We start from the raw sequence: 19,544 nt of genomic DNA, 5'->3' as shown, positions 1-19,544 counted from the left end.
CTGAAGATTCCTTCTCCTTGATTGCACTTTTATACTCTCCTCATACAGACGAATCTGGATGAAATGCCTGTAAATTTAAGAAATTATATATATATATATATATATATTAATTTAAGAATTTTATAAATATTCTAATAAAAGACGAACTAGGATTAATGTTCTTAAAAAGAACCAAAGATTATATTCTTAAATTTAGAATATAATTTTTTTGGAATGATATATGATAGAGAAAAAATATTTGCGAAAAAGGTAAAGGGTATATTTTTTGTGCCAGGCCCAGAAACTAGTAGAAATGTTGGGTAATGGTCGGGCAGCATCAGACAGAGGCACATAGCTCCAGGCCATGTAATTCATTACTAAAGCAATCTCACCCTGACACCCCCTTGGACCCCCTCGGCAGCTTCCCTCCACCCCTGACCCATCAGCCTCCCGCGCCGCGTTATAATATAAAAACCCGAATAGAATAGCGCACTGACAACAAAACAAAATGAAACACAAAGCCCTGTTTTCATAATTAAAAAGATTGCGTATTCTTCGTCCTTCTTATTTTCCATCACGTCTCTTCCTTTACCGTCCCCTACATCTCACCCCCCCCCCCGTTATTTACCTAAGAAAAAAGCCACCTTATAGTTATTTATTTTTTATATATAATATATTTTTCTTTTTCTCAAAATTTTTCTCACTAATGAAAAATTTTAATCCATTTTTCTTGTTGATTGATATTTTTCACTATTTTAATTCATTTTTTCTATATCAACACCCAGTTTGGTTGAATTAAACAAATTTTTTCTTTTTTCCGCCTAATGTTTGATTAATTCATTAATTCATTTTAAAAATGTAAAGAAAAAATATAAAAATGTATTTTAATACCATATTATTAAATACTTTCATTATTCTAATAAATAAAGAAACAATTTATTCGGAACTTTCTAAAATCAAACGAATAAAATAAAAAACTAGACTGCCAATACAGATATATATCAACATGTTTGTGCGACAATCGAAAACGATCGGAAGACTTTTTTTTGCAGTGTTAGACATGATATTCTACATCGAATTTATTCGTGGTGGTTTAGCAAATTTTCGCGACAGTGGGGGTGTACACCCCCAATAACGAGTCTCCGCCTCCACGATGGAGGGCGCCAATCAACGTGCAACAACCCCTGCACCATTCTTGGATGCTGAGGGTCGTTCCTCGTTATTCCCGCAAATCTGGCTTCAGTTTCTCGCCATCTCGCGAGTAATTGCAAACGCTTTTGGAAAGAAAAAGGTGAAGGGATATTTTTTATTTCATAAAGTTTCAAAGGATTTCATATTGCACACTGAAGAAATCGTCAGCGCTTTTTTAAGAAAGACAATTTTTCATCCTGTGTCAACTTACAAAAGTGAAGAAAGTTTCAGAAAATAATGTCTGGACCATATCTTTCACCTCTTGGACCACAAGCTGATCTTCTAACGGAATATATGTTCGGTCGACGTCGTCAGGTCAGTGTAGGTTTCAACTTTTTAATTAGTTTCATCTCTTTCTATTGTCCAAGAATTAAATGTTCATTGAACAAATAAAGTTACATCAAAAGTTGCCGGTGACTTTTCATTTCAAAAATGTTTTAGATTCTTAAATAAAATCAGTGAAACATTGATGAAGATAATGGTACTTTGAAGATCATACTCAGAATCAAACTGATGATTATATCATTGAAACATATATCAACATTCAAATGAGAAAATATTTAGATTTAGAATACTGATTGTATTTTTATGAAGAAAAACAAATAAATCCTCATTCTTTCAAAATTAACTAATATGGCAATACTTAAATAAACAATGACAATTTCTGCAGTTAAGACTAGAAATTTATATTTAGAAATTCAGGCAGAAAATATTGATAACTTAAACCCCTAATGTTCATGATTTTTTATAGTAAAAGATTTAAATAATTTACTTCTTAACTATAAGTTGACATAAATTAATTATAATTATTAATTAAATAATTAATATTTTATTTTTGAACAAATTTTGTTTGCAATAAAATTTTAGTTGTCTGCCCCATAGTTATTTTTCTATTTCAATAAAACAATTTGTTTCGTCCATATAAAATTCTACTGCTTTTTTAAGAAAAAAGAACAAATATTCTACTGTTAAAAATAAATAAATTAGTCTGATATTATAAATGAGATATATTTAAAAATAAAGATGCAATAAAAATTATTTCGTTCCTATAATAATAGATTTTGATACAAAAAAAAATTATTTGAATATTAGTACTTATATTATAATTAATTACAAAGATATAATACAGAAAAAAATGCCTTAAAAACTTGTGTAATCGTTTAAAATTTTTTAAAAATATAATTATTATTTACTCAAACTTACAATATCTTATAAGTTTTCGAATGTTAAAAAAAATGTTTAAATTGTTTATTTATTACGAATCTAATCACATGCGTTAAAGAAGTTTGCTGTGGCAGCAAACTTTGAGTGGGGTTAAAATTATAGATTTTTTTTGTTTTTTTAAACGTCCCATCTAGCTTTTTAGCAGCTCTAGCAAACATTTTAGTTTTATTCTTTCCCGTGGAAATTTATCAAGTGTTAAAAACTATTAAAATAATAAATTATCAAGCTGTAATATTTTATTACATTAGACTACATAAAGTTTTCAACTATAGAAAATTTAATCGAAACAATTTGATATATCACTGATACAGAGGCGTAATCGAACAACCTTTACACCACAACAACTACAAGAATTGGAGTCACTTTTTCAAAAAACTCACTATCCGGATGTATTTCTACGAGAGGAAGTTGCGCTTCGAATCTCTCTTTCGGAAGCTCGAGTGCAGGTAATTTTATCATTATTTTTTTTCTCAACAAAAAAATGAATTGAGAGATAAAAATGTTTTTTGGTTCAGGTTTGGTTTCAGAACAGAAGAGCAAAATGGAGGAAACAAGCACGTTTACAATTACTGCAGGACGCATGGAGAATGCGATGTTTGGGTTTGGGGAGTGCTGCGCCACTTCTTCTGAGACCTCCGCCTCCGGGGGTGGATCGTCCTGACGTGTCCCCACCACCCTCGTTGGCACCAACGACTCCACAAATTTCGCCGCCTTCGGCACCTGATGGTAGACTGACCGAAAATGGACCTATCACTGTACCAGCGTGTCGAGACTATCGAATTCTACCTCCACCACACAGGTATTAAAAAATATATTTTCCACAAAATTAAACAAATTATTCGATTTCGAGTAAGGATCCAAATAATAAGATAAATTCATGATAATAAGTATAATCGAAAAGTGTCTTTCTAACGAATGTTTACAGTTTTTCGATTAACTGTGACAAATCACCAGAAAGAGTTAAATGTGGATGTGGCTCGCCACAAAGATCATCCAGCAGCCCTTCTGAAAGTGAAACACCCACCGGAGTAATGATAAGAGAAAGACCGCAGGAGTCTGAGATGGACCTAACGATTAAAGGACCTCATCCTCCACGACACCCACCAATAGCATCTCTCTTTCATCATCTATCCACGACTACTCAAGCGGATCTTAGTCCGCCGTCTCAATCTGTTGACGAACCACTTGACGTCACTCTTGCTAGCAACAAGAACAATTAAACTTTTGATGTGAGCAAAAATTATTATTTATAAATATAATATAAAAGTGGGAGAGTTGCGCCGCCTCATTGTTGAAATCAACAAAATAAATTATATACTTCATAATAAATATAAAGACTCGGCTAAAAAAAATTGATGGTCAAGAAATGTCAATGCTACTAAGAAACATTCAAATAATGTTCAAAATTCTTAAAAATCATTTTTTTATACATGCACCGAAAAAAAAAAGTTCTCAAATTTAGAGGATTCCTCTTCTTTTGCAGCAACTTTTCCTTTTATATATGGGCACTAAAGTTTTCATATCTAATTGAGAGGATTTTCCTCTTTTATATTTTGAGAGGAATAATTTCAAATAAAGATTTATTCATCTTGTTTCAAACTTACGTCAAATTCAGAAATGTCAACCTTCTTTACAGGGTTAAAAGAAATTTATGATTTAATTTACTCGTTATTACTCGGATTAAGTAATTTATAATGAAAGGAACCATTTTTGGAGAAAAAATATAGACGGCGAAAACACGAGCTGAGTTTTTATACAATAAAGTACCAAAGATTTTCAGGTTGTTAAAAATGTTTTTAGTTTTTGTTCATTTTAAAATAAAGTGCTCAGTATTCAAGTGAAAAAAAGTTAATGGATTATTTAAATCAAAGTAAATATATTTTTAAAATAGTGTAGAGGTCAAATTGATGAAATAATCAATTCTGATTTGAATATTATTAAATTCTAACCCTAGAAAAAATAGGGGTTAAACAGATCGCATTGTTGATAAATTATAATAAATTTATCACAGTTTTTAATATGAATAGAAATAATTTTTTAAACATTAAAACCTTAATTTTCAGTGAAAAATTTGTTAATTAAATAATTAATGTAGAAATTCCAATTTCAGATAACAGATTTTTCAGCTCGTTGTCCATTTTATTTTGAACTGTCACTTTTCAAACAGTTTGAAGATGCGCGCAACAAAACAAAATGAAACTATAAAAATCTTTTTTACAGCATAAATTTGTTTCATTTTGAGAGGAATAATTTCAATTATAGAAAAGAATCTTAAATGCAAATGAATAAATTCAATCAAAGAGAAAATATTAAAAGTTATCATTTAATAAAAATATTCTCAAATAAAGAAGAAAAATCCTCCTTTTTGTAGATGAATATTCGTATATTGAAAATAAAATGTAAAAGTAATTTATGAGCGGAATTTTCTTCTCATTTGGAGATTTTATTTTTTTCGGTGTGTTAAATATGTAAATAATTGGTGATGCAGGTCTGTTTTATTAATTTTATCTTTTCCGTTTTGTAAAATTAATTTTTCATTTTAAAGAATAAAATACTCCTTCTTCTTGTGTAAACTACTTAATTTCAACTGCATTTTTATTAATATTTTATCAAAGAATTTAAATTTTCGAAGAAATACTCGAAAAATAAAAGAAAATTATATTTATTGCTCATAAACTAAAATGAATTTTAAGTTTTTCATTGGAAAAATTCGCAATTACATAAAAATTACGCAGTGGAATAAAATAAAAAAATTATTAATCGTTTATTTATCTTGATCTTCTGGAACCAATTAGTTTATAGAAGCCAATTTTGTAAATAACTATTGTGCAGTACATATTTAATGTAATATGTATTATTTAGAATTAGTCAAGTTCGGATAAAAATAAAAGAAAATGAAAATTCGGACTGTAATTACGTACATACAATTAAATACATAATGTGTGAAAAAGTACTTATAATGCTAATAAATTTCTTGAATTAAAAAAAGTGTACATTTTTTTTCTATTACATTACTGATTATTTATACATATACCGTCAACTATATTTTTCGTTTACGCAATGAAAATTTCACGTTCTCGTATATAGGACAAATGAAAAAATTGCTGTCTGTTGTAAAAAGTTATATCAAATACATATCTTCGTAGGTCTGTATTTTTTAATAAATATTCGTAAGTACATAATTTATAATAAAAATTAAAAAAATTGAAAATCTTACAGTGTTGATTAAAGATAAACTATTGTTATTTTCGCGTACAAGAAAAAGATTTATATTTCTTTTCAAATAGCAATCACTTAAACTTTATCTAAAACAATAGAATAAAAATTCTATTCATTTATCAATTATCATCCGGAAATAGTACGTCAAGCCTTTAAAATTTCATGACTTTGCATTCAAAATACACATTGCACATTTTATGTGCAAATTTATTTAATAAAACTCGTTTGCCATTATAAATCCCTCATTTAAAATGTTTTAAATTCGACTTCAGATTCCTATTCAATAATCTTAAAAGAGAAAAAAAGAACCGTTCCAATGTCAACTGAATTAAAATTATAAGAAAATTACTTTAAAGATTAAAATTAACTTGAGACTATTTTAAAGCCAAAAACTGGTTTACTTTTTAGATCAAATGTTACTTTCTGTTTCCACCAGTAAACAATTTAAGAATGTAGCTATGATTTTAATACATATCGGAAAGATTTTGTTATTTCATAAAGTTTTATAACTTTCTAACTTTAGTATAAGTAGAAAATGAAGAAATGGATATATTTTTGTATAAATATCACAACAACTGACATTATACTGTATTGAATAAATGTATTAGTTAAACGGTTTCGTAGAGTGCAGACATAGAGGTCGCGTTTAGCACTTACTTAAGATGAAACTGCAGTTGTCGTGAGACCGGTCACCTTGCTGGTCTGGTTGTACCGAGTTTCGTGAGAGAAAAGCACTGTACGCGAAATAAGTTTAAAAACAATTTCTATACATACACATTTATTATTTAGCATAATTGCGAAATTCATGACACAAAAACGATTTAGAATAATGTAAAAGACATAAGTAAATTGTTTTCTACTTATTTGAATTCATATTCTTAAAAGAAAAACTTGAAGCCGGGAATCAAATACATGTAATTGCATGTATTACTTAATCTAACACTTTCATTAAAATATTAATTATGTACAGATTTTAAGTGACATCATAACTAATTAAATATAGGTATGTAAAATCAGTTATTTTCATTAAATTCTCTAAATTATCGTAAATTATTAATTTTTAATTAAAATTAATTAAATAAGAATTATTTTATTTAATATGATTTTAATATTTTTTTAATTACGTGTTAAATTTCTAGTTATTTTATCAAAATTCTTTATTCAGTCAGTCAATATTAATATTAAATGACAATCATAAGCTTATCATATTTGTTTTGTTTTTTTTTGACCTAAATTTAAAATATAAAAAAAATGATCAGATATAAGAAACAAACATTGTATTTTTTAAAATTACGTTTCACTTAACTTTATACGTTATGATAAAGGTGTTGAATTTTGTATAGTATAATACATTCTTACATGCAATCTGGTGTATATAGTTAATCAATATTGTATGTTTTTATTTTTTGCTGCGGACTTAAATGCATATCAATGTATACTTATTTAATGACATATTAAGATATGTCATTAATGCATAATACGTAAAAAATTTTGTTTTTGCCACGTAAATTAAAAAAACATTAGTAAATATCGTTAATTTAACTATATCTAATTATTACAATCAATTTTAAAATTTAGAAAATGTAAAAACATTAAAAAAATATTTCTTCATAGGAAAAATGAAATCAGTGAAGTCAATTTTTATCGTAACAGTCTTATTTATCGTGACATGCGAATCACGACAACCAGTGTAAGTAGTTTATTGTTTTTAAAGGCATTAAAGGCAAGTAAAGTTGTTAAATTTACAAGATATAAACTATTTTTAGAAACAATAAATTTGTAAACTTTAACAAAATTGTATTTTCCAATTTAATAGTCTGTTGTCTTTGATTCTATTATTAACTCATTATCCAATATTAATTTCACAAAATTAATTATAATTTTATTTAATTTGATAATTTTCTATTCACGTTTGTATTGTGTAAATAATATATTTTTTCAAGTACCAACATTTTCCTCTCGCGATATTAAAATTTTTTTTCTAATTATATTAGATTTTTTCGAACATACAAATGCGTGAATAATGTATGCCAAAGAACAAAGCATCCTACAACAACATTCGATGAAAATAGTACAAATTCAATTAAACAACATAGCACATTAGCGTCATGTCGATTGGTGTGTGAAAAAAATGGAAATCTCTGGCCACTGCCTACTGGAATTTCCGAAATTGGAAGAAATGTAAATGCAAACCAAAATTAGCATATAGATATTATTTTTTCAACTGTAAAGATTTTTAACAGATTTCTATATTTTTTCTAGTATTTATACGTCAATCCTAATAATATTTCCTTTAACATGTTGGAAGTGCCATTTGAAGTAACGACATTTTTAAAAGAAATGTGTAACATTTTTCTACAAAATATGAGATCCTTATGTAGCAATGAATGTAAGGCTATTGATGATTTAAATATCACTATTTACTTCAGAATTGAGTCGAAAAACCTCGACTTAAATTGGGAGACTAATGAGAAATATAGTCTTAATGTACCTAAAGGAGGTATTACTATATTTTCTATAATTTATCTTTTTCTTTATTCACGCTATAAAATCTGTTTTTATTAACGAAAATTGAATCAATTCTTTATGAGAAAAATAAATACTTCACTTTGTACAGGAAAAAATAATAAGAAAGTATCAATAAATGCATCTACTGTTTATGGAGCTCGTCATGGATTGGAAACTCTTTTACAACTAATTGCACCTAGCTTAACAAATGCTGGAGATTCAACACTAGTTATCGTAGATAATGCAATAATCAAGGATAAACCAGCGTATCCTCATCGAGGATTATTAATCGATACTGCCAGAAATTTTCTCCCAGTGAAAGATATATTAAGGACAATCGATGGACTTGCTGCTTCAAAATTAAACATTTTACATTGGCATGCCACTGACAGTCAAAGCTTCCCCCTTGAGATAAAAAATCTTCCATTAATGACTTTGTAAGAAATTTAAGTTAATTTTAACATTCAAGAATACAAGTTACGAATAACATTTAAAAATTAATTAATTAATATTAAAAATAACCTTATAAAAAAATTAATTTTTTGAATTGTTCAAATTAATCGATAAACAACAAAATTTTTAAAATTACTTTTATTGGAGAAAATATAAAAATAAAGTTCAAGAAAAGCTAAATTTAATATTATAAAAATAGATATAACAATTCTAATAGCAGCACTATACTTGAGCCTTTAACCCTTCTTTACCTAAAAATAGTCGTTAATTTTTAAATTCAAAAAGAGTTTTAGGAGTTAATATCAAAATTTTAAAAATTCTTTTTTAGAGTTGCAATATAAAAATACGCTTTTTTTTAAAAAATGCCAAGCCCTTGTCAAAATAGAAATCGATGATTCATAAAATTTATGTGGATTGATAATAATTTTTTCAGATACGGAGCTTATAGTTCTGAAAAAGTGTATAGCGAGTCTGACATGAAAATGGTGATAAAATACGCTAAAGCTCGGGGAGTCAGAGTTATTTTGGAAATAGATTCACCATCACACGCAGGAGCTGGATGGGAATGGGGTCCTGATGCTGGTCTTGGAAATCTCGCAGTTTGTATAAACCAACAACCTTGGAGGGACTATTGTATTCAACCACCCTGCGGTCAACTTAATCCTGTCAATCCTTATACTTTAAGTACATTGAGAAATTTATATAGTGATATTCTAGACATTTGGGATAAAGATACAATATTACATCTTGGTGGTGACGAGGTAAGTATTTATTTTGCAAACTTTTCGAACTGATTCTTCCATAATTATAAATTGATAATAATAATAACTTGATTTTAGCTTTTTATAAACTGTTGGAATAGTACTTCAGAAATAACTGACGAAATGAAAGCAAAAGGAATGGGACTCCGTGATATAGATTTCTTTAAACTTTGGAGTGATTTTCACAAATCGCAAGTGAATATTTTAAAAAATATAACAGGGAATGAGAACACAAAAGCAATAGTTTGGAGTTCTCATTTAACGTCTGCAAATTTAATAGAAAATTATCTCGATAAAAGTCAATTTATTATCCAAACCTGGGTAGAAGCCGAACTAGATCTTAACGAAGAATTATTAAATCTTGGATATAATTTAATAATTTCTACAAAAAATGCATGGTACCTGGATCATGGATTTTGGGGAACTACAAATTATCATACCTGGAGAGATGTTTACAACAATCGGATTCCAAATTCGGTAATTATAATTTCACATAAAAAGCAATATAAATACATATATATTCTCAGAAGTTACTGGATTTTAATAATAAAACTTGAAAATAATACAATAATTAATAGAGAGGAGTTCTTGGAGGTGAAGCCTGCATGTGGGGTGAATATGTAGTAAGTGGTTCTTTGGATTCGCGAGTTTGGCCAAGAACAGCTGCTATTGCTGAAAGATTATGGACCAATTCTCCAAATTTAACAACGGCGGACGTGGAACCAAGATTAATGGCACAGCGAGAAAGGCTAGAGAGCAGAAATATTTTCCCCGAGGCAATTGCACCTGAATGGTGCAACCAACATGAGACTCAATGTTACTAAACTAGAATTTTATTTCGATATTATCATATTTTTGTATAAATAAAAAAATAATACAAATCATCTACATGTGATAAAAGACACACAACAAATACTCTGTGATTTTTAAAATAAATTTATATAAATTTATTAAAAATTACCAAAGAAATTATCATTCTCGTATAATTATTGCAATACCTGAACTCAATTAACCCTCTCCCTGTCCTGGGTTATCCCCACTCTAACGCTATAGAATGTATTTCCCATAGTCCCCACCAGGCGACCGAAGGGTTAAAATCAATTTTTCACTGTGTAATTTTTCAAAATTACTACCCAAATTAATTATAAAAAAAGGGCACTTACCTATGAAGATTTCCAGGTTGGAATGATACGGAAAACACTTTATTTCATCCTGCTTGCTGCCATTTTTGTCCTTTAGTCCTGTTAATGAAGATTTGTCCTAAAAAATAAAACAAAAGTATTAAAATTGATGAGGATAGGAAAACTAATTATTAAACAAAATTATATTACAATTATATTTTAGAAGAACCAGATTAAAATTTTAATAAATTCAAATAAAAAGAAGAATAATTTTATTTTATATATCAATAAATATGTATAATTCTATAATTAATGTAAGTTTTATTATTATAAAAGACAAAACAATAACTTAAAATTTTTTTTTTAAATTAAATCATAATAATAAAATTGGTATTTAAAAAAACTTGTAATAAATAAAATATATTACATTAATATTAAAAATAATAATAATATACCTATTGAAATAATGTTCATTAGTTGATTTTATTCATTAATATTTATCAAATAGTTTAACTGTAAATATAATGTGCATAACCTAAATTAAGGTATTTTATTTTTTAAGAAAACTTTATTGTCAGGAATTTATTTCAATAGAAATATTTTTTTTAACAATGAGTTAATTATTTACTTCCGATATTCTTTCTCTGGGTTATTATCAAAATAATTTAAATAATAGAACATGGAAAAAATTGGATTCTAAATTTCCATATGAAGGTCTCCAATTAACTTATTATTTTGAAGAAAAATTCATTGTATTTTATAATACGAAAAAAAAGCTCAATAATAATGTTCACTCACCACAATTGCTTGTTCCTTCCGACAAGAATATCCTTTTAAGCCAAAAAGTCCTCGGAGATCCCTCCTCATGATTAGAATACGAATTTACAATTGAAAATTCGGAAAATAACCAAACGAGGAGACCGGGTTCTTAGTGGCTTTTTATTCAAGGAGTTTTTCAGTGTTACTCAAGATGAGAAATCTACAAAACAAATAAAAAATTTATCCCCATTTTTCATGAAAATAACAATCTTGACGTTGTTAAATATAACATGCAGGGCAATAACAATAATAATTGCTTTATAAAAGAAAACATGATTACAGCTGAGATTCAACAGACGCCATTTTGAAAAAATTGTAAATAAATACCCAACAATTGTACAGATTCGTTTTTCAAATTGATTTTAGAGATTCATACAAAATGTTACAAACCAATTCTAGACTAATTAAAATTCGAAACAAATTTGAGATACTTATTTCTTCATATTTATATAAATATTACGAGGTGATTTTTTAACGGTCAAAAGAGGGTAAAAATTTTTTATCTGAATTTTCGTCCACTTTTAATTATTATTGTACAATGCTTTCATAGCATAAGGAACCCCTTGATGTGATCAAAAACCCAGGCCAAAAAGTTTTACACAAAATAAGAAATACTTATCAATTTCAAGATCGAAATTACAGAAAAAGCGAAGGGACTCACTTGTTCAAGACAAACTTATCAACAGGAATGAACAGGTAAGGGAAGCCATTGTTCCATTGGCTTAATTTTTCCATCATGGCGGACTATTCCACGATTCTGATTGGTCTTGTACACAATTTCGATTGGTGGATAAATTCCATATTCCTTGTTTAGTTTTAAAATTGTTATCTTTATTTACGTGTTTGAGATATTATTAAAATTTATCTTTCGTAAATAATAACAAAAATTAGGGAATTAGTGATTCTAAATTATAAAATATTTATTTTTTAATAACTTTGTTGTTGTATGAAATTTTGAAATATTTCCATTCTTTCCAATGTTTCACTGCGCTGAAATGACAAATGGCGCCTGCGTATTAAACGTTTCTATCTTTAGCTATTGAAATGTCAAGTTTAATATATAGGATATATAGTTTTATAGCCTGCCTTTGTAAATAAACTATCGCGTGCCGCTAAATATTATATAAAAATATTTTTCTCTTTACATCAAACACGAACTTTACTTTACATCCATTTAACAATGAGAATTTCATAATGATTTCAACGTATATATATGTATATCGTTTGACATATATCTAAATTGCCACTGTAAGTACAACGATTTCTGTAGTAAATTATATTTTCTGATAAACGTCATGAGGAATCTTTTTTAAATTTGTTACATTTATAAATGTGTCAGCATAGAAAACGCGATGACACGCTCAAAATCATATGAAAATTGTAGAAATATTTGGAATTGTATAGGTTATGTATGCTTTTTACATAAAAGCATTTCTTTTTCATAAATAAATGAGAATGAGGATGCTAATCATTACTAACGACAAATGTCGTAAATAACTTTGCAAGAACATTTTGCATTCTAGTGCAAGGGGTAATTATTACTATTTATATTAATTTTAAATTTTATAGAGATAAGAGAGTTCCTTCCTTTGATAATAAGTCCATTCAACTTTGTTCTTATCGCAACCTTGTCCTTTTTTTTATCTACCTATTTCTCTTAATAAAAATATTAATTACGATTACGTTTAAAAAGAAGATAGCCATATTGTTGCTTTGTGGCTTAATTCTAACATGTTTTTAATATATCAGAATGTCCAGCGTTCTTGTAATTCAGTTGCCATTCGATATTTATAAACGAAAGACGTATTATCTACTGTAATTATTTAACTGGAAAAAACGTCAGTAATTGCGTTTAAAATAATTGAAATTTATTTGGAAATATTTTAATTGCGCTGAACACTCTGAATGAGAAAATTAAATGAAATTTAGGGAAAACTAATTAAAATAGTAATGCAAATGACTAATAGTGTTTTAAAATTTTTTAATCAGTCCATATTTGCTACAGGATATAAATCTCCATCGCAATTATGGATATTATAAGTCTTGAAAGCGTAGAGACTGGAATTCGTTCTTCCAAAAAAGGCTCACTTACACGTTGCAATTGGATAAGTTCGAATTCAATATGTTACGTGACAATAACAATTGCAACTTTAGCGTTTTTAGGTGCAATTGTTTTTATTTGTCGAGACTACATTAAACTTCTCTTATATTGGATTGAACATCAAAGTGGATGGGTTATCACAATCATTTTTGTTGCCTTATTTACTGTGGTGTCCTTCCCGATAGTCATTGGCTATTTATTCCTCATCATTGCCAGTGGATATCTTTTTGGTTTCTTTCAAGGAATTATGATGGTTGTGCTCTCGGCAAATTTAGGAATTGCAATTGCACACGCAACACTTAGTGCTCTCTCGTCAAAATTGCCAATTGGAGCACTTTTACAAAGTGACACAGCACGAGCAATTTTAAGGGTAATTTCTGGACCTCAAGCTTTTAAAGTTGTACTTTTTGCGAGACTCACGCCTATTCCTTTTGGATTGCAAAACACTATTTTTGCTGTAAGTGTCTTAACTTTAAATAAAAATTTAGAAAATACATTTATTTCAATGAATTATTTAAATATAGATAACATTGAACATAAAATTTATTCTCAATGTCATTTAAATTATAGATAAGCAACATAGGCGGAATTCGATATCATATAGCCAGCGCACTGGGATTGCTTCCTGCTCAATTAATTAATGTTTACTTGGGAAGCAGTTTGCGATCTATGCAAGATGTACTTGAAGATCGATCGACAGCAGCGACTGGTTATATTGTATTTTGCTTTCAGGTAAACTTTTTTCGACATAAATTATTAAATTTAAATAAATATTAGTCAACAAAATTAATTCTAATTAAAATCTTTATGAAACTCCTAATTTTAGATTATGATAGGAGTCTCGTTAATGGTATATGTGGTACAGAAAGCTCGAAAAGAATTACAACTAGCTTTAATGGAAGCAGATTTGGAAGTTATGAGCGAGAGTTCTCATTATCTTCTCGATACCCTGCCTGATTCAAAAATTGTTTTAACAAATCTCATTGCTTAATTATACAACAAAAAAAACAACTGAATTTTTGCAATCAAAATTGTACAAATTTTAAAACGTTTTTTTTTTTGCTTTCTCATATAGAGAAAGTATTTTGCAATTAAGTAACTTTCTATCACTTTTTTTTAGAAAGCGAGATAATCCAAATTGATAAAAAAAAATCAATCATAAACAAAAAGTCTGGATTAGGAAATGAAAAAATTTTTTCTAGAAACTTATGTAAATCTGAGTTATGTCTTCTTTTCAATTTGAAAGTATTTTTATTTTCTTAAGTTTAAGATACCAGACTGGTTAAAAAAAATGTGCCAACTTTTTGTGGCCAAATTATGTTTTATTTGCTTTTATTACATTTGCATTTAAAACTTGTTAACTTGTTTAGTAAGTGAATAATGAGAAAGATTTTTGTAATTTATATATAACTTTATTGATTTCTTATATAAAGGAAGCTTTGTATTTATTTATTTTTAAATATTAGTACTTCCTTTACTTTTCCATTTATAAGTTTTGTTACGTTTTGTTCTAGATAATTAATGCATTTAAAAATATCAATTTATAAAAATTATTTGTTCTTTAAGGACAAAAAATAATTGTTAAATAATTCTATCAATTTAGAATATTTAGATAGAATATGAAACATTGTCCAAAGTATAGGTTTTGATTTTAGTTTAAAAAAAGAAACAGTGAATGTGATTTACGAGAACTGATACTTTATTTATTTGTAAACTATTAAGGGTATTTTTTTAGTAATATCTTATAACCATGTGATTAATTGTAAACGTCTTTATAATACAAAATAATTATGGCAGATTTATTTTTTGTCTTGAAATTTATAGACTTTAATACTGAATCTCGACATCTCTGATTATTTGAGAGTCATATGTCTATGCTATAATCTAAATAATTTAATATTTCATGTTATTTTCTAGTTAAAAAATATATAGTCTTCCATCATTACGTTTGATCTGTCGATAATCACACTGAATGAAAATAATTATAGCATTTTATAAAAGTATTTTACGATTCAGTGAAATGCAGCTAAAAAGAAAAGTTTTCATTAAAGAAATTTTAAATTTTAAAAACTTGTAAAAAAGTAAAATTTGTAAAAAGTTTATTATAGCTTGTAATAAGTTATAAAAGTTTTTATAAAATTTATAATTTTTTAATATGAAAATTTCACTTCTTTAAATTATTAAATACTTTTAGAAAAATTGTAAAAGTATTTCCTTTCAGTGCACGTAATTTATCACTCTAAATTTTAAGAATCTTTCAAAAGGGTGCATTAATATTAACTATAATAGTTTTTACATGTTTTAAAAAAATTAGTTTTATTATTTATTTCTTTTCTCAGGATTCAAATTCTTATCTTTACTTTTAGTTGAAAAACAGGTTCCTAAACGTAACACTTAATCACTTTATTATAAATATAACATTGTACAAATGTATCATACAAAAAATGTAAAAATAAATGAAAAATGGAAAAATAATTATTTTTCTCTTTTCATTGTCTTTTAAGATTCTCATAATGTATACATGTTGATTATATAATATCACCTCGTAGCATTGAATAAATTTTTCTAAAAATAGCCATTCAATTAGAATTCATAAATACAGATTCCTTGTCAATCAAGATTTTATCTTGATGTCTTTGTATGGCGTTTTTCAATACTTCTAAAGTAAAATCTGCATCCTGCTTTGTTACGCACATTGGCGGTTTTAGCCTTAATACCTAAAAATTGAGAAAAGAATTGATAATATTTTTAATCTTTAGGAAACTTACGTAATACAAAATTTATTACATTTCCGTTTACACCTCCTTTGCCGACTAAAACTCCCATGTCTTTCATATCTTCAAAAATGCCTGACACAGACTGAGTGTCAAGAGATTCTTTAGTTAAAGGGTCATTAATAAGTTCCACACCAATCATTAGTCCTTTCCCTCGAACATCTCCAATTATATTTGGATATTCTAACATCAGTGTGCTCAGTCTATGAAGCAAATGTGTTCCCACTTCCAAACAATTTTTTTGTAACTCCTCTTCTTCTATAACCTTAAGAAATAAAAATACAAATTTTAATCTCATATAAATATTAAAAATTTGCCTTTACTTTAAATAATTAACAATTTTTAAAATATGAGCTAAAACTAATGAATATTTTAATAATAAAGCTAATTAAAATATTTAATTATTTATATCATTAAAAAAGACATATACATTTAATAAAAATAAATTTTGAGGTAAAAATTGATTAGTTGCAATGAATTATGAATTCGAATTTTCTGGGTGAATGACCACAAGTATGTAAATAATTTTTAGGAATTGATAATGTGGCTGTTAATAATTGTAAATATATTCACTGAAGATAGGAATTCTTTTTTCAAAGACTTACGTCAAGAACTGCAGACCCTACTGCACAAGATAGTGGATTCCCGCCAAATGTGTTAAAATGAGAAGCTTTATTTAACGCATTCGCAATTTCTGGCGTGGTAACAACAGCTCCCAAAGGAAATCCATTTCCAATTCCTTTTGCCATTGTGACAATATCCGGTTGTACACCCTGAGATTCAAATCCCCAAAAATGTTCTCCAGTTCTTCCAAAACCAGTTTGCACTTCATCAGCAATATAAAGACCTCCAGTTTTATGAACTTGATTCACAACTTTATTTAAATAATTTTTCGGAAATTGCACTACTCCTCCAATTCCCTAAAAGTGATAATTTTTATTTAAATTTGCACATATTTAGAGCAGGGAAAAAAAATTTCAATAAAAATCTGCGAAGCTTTTAAAAATTTATAAACTAAACACAAATGAGGGTTCAATGATCGCAGACAAGGTCGAGTTTTCATTTCGATTGCAGTGTACAACACTGAAAGCAAACAAGTTAATAATTAGTTAAGTATATAACGCGCAGCTGTGATTTATTTCTCGCGTTATATCGCGATACTTGATTTAAAATGTCAAATATTTTAGAAATATTAAAGAAAAAAATTTTCATCTTATGCCAATCATTTATATATCTTATCAATATCGATTTTATTCAAAACAACTGTTATCGCATCGCTTACGAAAAATTATTTTTTAAAAATTTTTTATAAAGACAATTTTTTCAATAAGATAGATTGGAAATAAAAGATTAAAAGAAAGGTTAAAGATTGAAAGATTAGAATAAAAGTATATGACTGAAATTAATTCAGATATATACCTGAATGCTTTCAGCAATAAAAGCTGCAAGATTTCCATCTTTTGGTAAAGAAAATTTGAAAGTATTGAGAAATTCGGAAAAATACTTTTCAGATGCTTTGCATTCGTTTTTGACACAATGACATTTTCTTGTTCTTAATAAAATTGGAGTGTCTCGACACCTAGAGCCACCCCACGGTCCTAAATATACATCGGGATTCATTACCTGTATAATAAAAAAATTAAATTAATCTTCTTTTTATTTAAATTAAGATATAATTTTTTTTTATATACATAACCAGGCGATTAAATTCCTATACTAACAAAATCTTCTTTTTATTGTTTCAGAAACATAATTATTTTCGGTGCATTAAAAAAACAAGTTGAGGGATTAATTAATCCTTCATTTTGGAAGAAAAATCATATACTCAACGTGGATGTGTCCTGGAGGTCGAGAAATTGAATGCCTAAAGTTAGACATTGCTGTTGCAGTTGAGGCAGCATAAGTTCCTCCGTGATAAGCATTTTTTAGAGAAATTATGTCATGATTTCCGGTATACACTCTTGACATCAAAAAAGCCAGTTCCGTTGCTTCTGATCCCGAGTTCACTAGATAAACCACCTTCAAATCTCCAGGTAATTTGTTTGTTAATTTCTCAACGTACTCGAGTACACGTGGTTGCATGTAAATTGTCGGCGTGTATCCAAGTTTGGACATTTGTTCCGTTGCTGCTGCCACAATTTTTCTAATAATATTTAATATTATTAATATTTATTTCATTATTTTATTTTATATTAATAACCTTTTAATCATTTTCCCTGCAACAATTTTTTTATAACAAAGTTACAGTTTTTTTTAATTATTTTTTTTCTTAATGGAAGTGACTTAAAATATGTTTGTAATCTTATAAATAACGATGGCTATGATAAGAATTTATTTAAAATTCATTATAATGCAAATAGCTTATAAATATACTTACGGATGTGAGTGTCCGACTGAAACGGTAGCGATTCCAGCAAACATATCAAGAAATCGTTTTCCTTCATGATTCCAAAGCCATTGAGATCTTCCTTCATGAAGTAGTAGTGGTTTTTTGTAAAAGGGTTTCAAACTTGGAGACACGTTTTCAAATTGTGCCTTTAATATCGAATTATAATCGGGACCCTGAAAAACAATTCATTATTTAAAATATTTAACATATTTTAATATATTTAATAATATTCATATAGAAGCATTTATCATTGATTCGAATTTTTAAATCAAGAGAAAAATTTTAAAAACAATTATTAAAATTGAATTTATTTTCATATATTTATTTAAACGCGTTTACTGAATTTTTTGAATTAAAAATAAAAAAACTTACATGATAAGCAGATGGAACATGTTTACATTCTGGTATCTCGGGCAAAGTGCTAAATTTACAAACTTTACTCCAACGGTTTACAGCATCTTTGTAAAACGCGAAATACTTAATTATTTTTTTAAATTATATTAATATATGTATATTAAATTAATTAAATTAAATATTCCTTGTTAACAATTAATATTTTTTCATACGCAAGAAAAATTAATGAGACTTACATTTAAAAAGCGGCATTTTAATTAATTTCCTCTGAATTAAATTCTTATTTTATTTTAAATTTTGTCATTTGATTTAAATGATTATTTACAATTAATATTATTTAAGGATTTTTCGTTGATTGTAATTGACTAATAGTGTAATTTAAAAAAAGAATTGTACAGATAAATTCAAGTTGACCGTCTAGTATAAATGCGCTTTACGAACTATTAGTAATATACAGAAAGCGGCTTTAATTTGAAAGTAAAAAATTCTTGCCCACACTCCTTTCAAGCTCTGCACGTAGGCAACCATTGTAACGACTGTGATATAAAGTTATTATTCTATAGGCGACTGAAAAATGTCATTTATAATATAACAATTATGAAAAATTAATATTTTTTTAATAAATAAATTTAATTTGCATTAAATATGATT

General features: G+C 27.3%; 4 protein-coding genes across 10 annotated transcripts; 3 read left to right on the top strand and 1 right to left on the bottom strand.

The window, feature by feature from the left end:
* Positions 1-1,220: 1,220 nt before the first annotated feature.
* On the top strand, positions 1,221-5,158 carry LOC127279072 (homeobox protein aristaless-like 3). 2 transcript variants are annotated; one of them, XM_051301194.1, is made up of 4 exons: positions 1,221-1,491; positions 2,706-2,840; positions 2,910-3,193; positions 3,320-5,158. In XM_051301194.1, exons 1-4 carry the CDS (start codon positions 1,408-1,410, stop codon positions 3,612-3,614), a joined length of 798 nt encoding a protein of 265 aa, XP_051157151.1. In that variant the 5' UTR covers positions 1,221-1,407; the 3' UTR covers positions 3,615-5,158. The 2 variants fall into 2 exon arrangements, with proteins under 2 accessions (XP_051157151.1, XP_051157160.1); XM_051301203.1 differs by having other exon boundaries at positions 1,223-1,485.
* Positions 5,159-6,290: 1,132 nt separating this feature from the next.
* LOC127278905 (probable beta-hexosaminidase fdl) lies at positions 6,291-10,304 on the top strand. 2 transcript variants are annotated; one of them, XM_051300851.1, is made up of 8 exons: positions 6,291-6,616; positions 7,228-7,303; positions 7,608-7,794; positions 7,876-8,113; positions 8,231-8,558; positions 9,008-9,335; positions 9,414-9,812; positions 9,914-10,304. In XM_051300851.1, the coding sequence occupies exons 2-8, from the start codon at positions 7,233-7,235 to the stop codon at positions 10,157-10,159; spliced, it is 1,797 nt and encodes a 598-aa protein (XP_051156808.1). In that variant the 5' UTR covers positions 6,291-6,616; positions 7,228-7,232; the 3' UTR covers positions 10,160-10,304. The 2 variants fall into 2 exon arrangements, with proteins under 2 accessions (XP_051156808.1, XP_051156817.1); XM_051300860.1 differs by lacking the exon at positions 7,228-7,303.
* Positions 10,305-12,291: 1,987 nt separating this feature from the next.
* Positions 12,292-15,178, top strand: LOC127277971 (transmembrane protein 64). 5 transcript variants are annotated; one of them, XM_051299463.1, is made up of 5 exons: positions 12,292-12,523; positions 12,730-12,806; positions 13,281-13,833; positions 13,947-14,108; positions 14,203-15,178. In XM_051299463.1, exons 3-5 carry the CDS (start codon positions 13,303-13,305, stop codon positions 14,365-14,367), a joined length of 858 nt encoding a protein of 285 aa, XP_051155420.1. In that variant the 5' UTR covers positions 12,292-12,523; positions 12,730-12,806; positions 13,281-13,302; the 3' UTR covers positions 14,368-15,178. The 5 variants fall into 5 exon arrangements, with proteins under 5 accessions (XP_051155420.1, XP_051155405.1, XP_051155414.1 ...); XM_051299448.1 differs by having other exon boundaries at positions 12,680-12,806; XM_051299457.1 differs by having other exon boundaries at positions 12,620-12,806.
* A 586-nt stretch (positions 15,179-15,764) lies between these two features.
* On the bottom strand, positions 15,765-19,481 carry LOC127277953 (alanine--glyoxylate aminotransferase 2, mitochondrial). Its single transcript, XM_051299419.1, has 8 exons — positions 19,130-19,481; positions 18,912-18,997; positions 18,528-18,712; positions 17,981-18,293; positions 17,570-17,773; positions 16,756-17,070; positions 16,164-16,415; positions 15,765-16,093 (listed from the first exon to the last, which is right to left on the bottom strand). The coding sequence occupies exons 1-8, from the start codon at positions 19,143-19,145 to the stop codon at positions 15,956-15,958; spliced, it is 1,509 nt and encodes a 502-aa protein (XP_051155376.1). The 5' UTR covers positions 19,146-19,481; the 3' UTR covers positions 15,765-15,955.
* Positions 19,482-19,544: the final 63 nt, after the last annotated feature.

This window comes from Leptopilina boulardi, unplaced genomic scaffold (assembly GCF_019393585.1).
Source record: "Leptopilina boulardi isolate dan_hultmark-lab unplaced genomic scaffold, ZJU_Lbou_2.1 LbouV2_112, whole genome shotgun sequence".
Lineage (NCBI taxonomy): Eukaryota > Metazoa > Arthropoda > Insecta > Hymenoptera > Figitidae > Leptopilina > Leptopilina boulardi.
The sequence above is the reverse complement of the archived record's forward strand: the minus strand, read 5'-3'. Positions and strand labels throughout refer to the sequence as shown.

Bases quoted from the DNA above. Each gene is read 5' to 3' on its own strand.
- LOC127279072 (XM_051301194.1), top strand. From the start codon at position 1,408: ATGTCTGGACCATATCTTTCACCTCTTGGACCACAAGCTGATCTTCTA. The intron at 1,492-2,705 runs GTAGGTTTCAAC...TCACTGATACAG, and splicing joins GTCGACGTCGTCAGGTCAGT to AGGCGTAATCGAACAACCTT. The intron at 2,841-2,909 runs GTAATTTTATCA...TTTTTGGTTCAG, and splicing joins TTTCGGAAGCTCGAGTGCAG to GTTTGGTTTCAGAACAGAAG.
- LOC127278905 (XM_051300851.1), top strand. From the start codon at position 7,233: ATGAAATCAGTGAAGTCAATTTTTATCGTAACAGTCTTATTTATCGTG. The intron at 8,114-8,230 runs GTATTACTATAT...CACTTTGTACAG, and splicing joins TCTTAATGTACCTAAAGGAG to GAAAAAATAATAAGAAAGTA. The intron at 9,813-9,913 runs GTAATTATAATT...AATAATTAATAG, and splicing joins ACAATCGGATTCCAAATTCG to AGAGGAGTTCTTGGAGGTGA.
- LOC127277971 (XM_051299472.1), top strand. From the start codon at position 13,303: ATGGATATTATAAGTCTTGAAAGCGTAGAGACTGGAATTCGTTCTTCC. The intron at 13,834-13,946 runs GTAAGTGTCTTA...TTTAAATTATAG, and splicing joins TGCAAAACACTATTTTTGCT to ATAAGCAACATAGGCGGAAT. The intron at 14,109-14,202 runs GTAAACTTTTTT...TCCTAATTTTAG, and splicing joins ATATTGTATTTTGCTTTCAG to ATTATGATAGGAGTCTCGTT.
- LOC127277953 (XM_051299419.1), bottom strand. The intron at 17,774-17,980 runs GTTGAGTATATG...TTTATTATACAG, and splicing joins GACCTCCAGGACACATCCAC to GTAATGAATCCCGATGTATA. The intron at 17,071-17,569 runs GTATATATCTGA...TATCACTTTTAG, and splicing joins TTATTGCTGAAAGCATTCAG to GGAATTGGAGGAGTAGTGCA.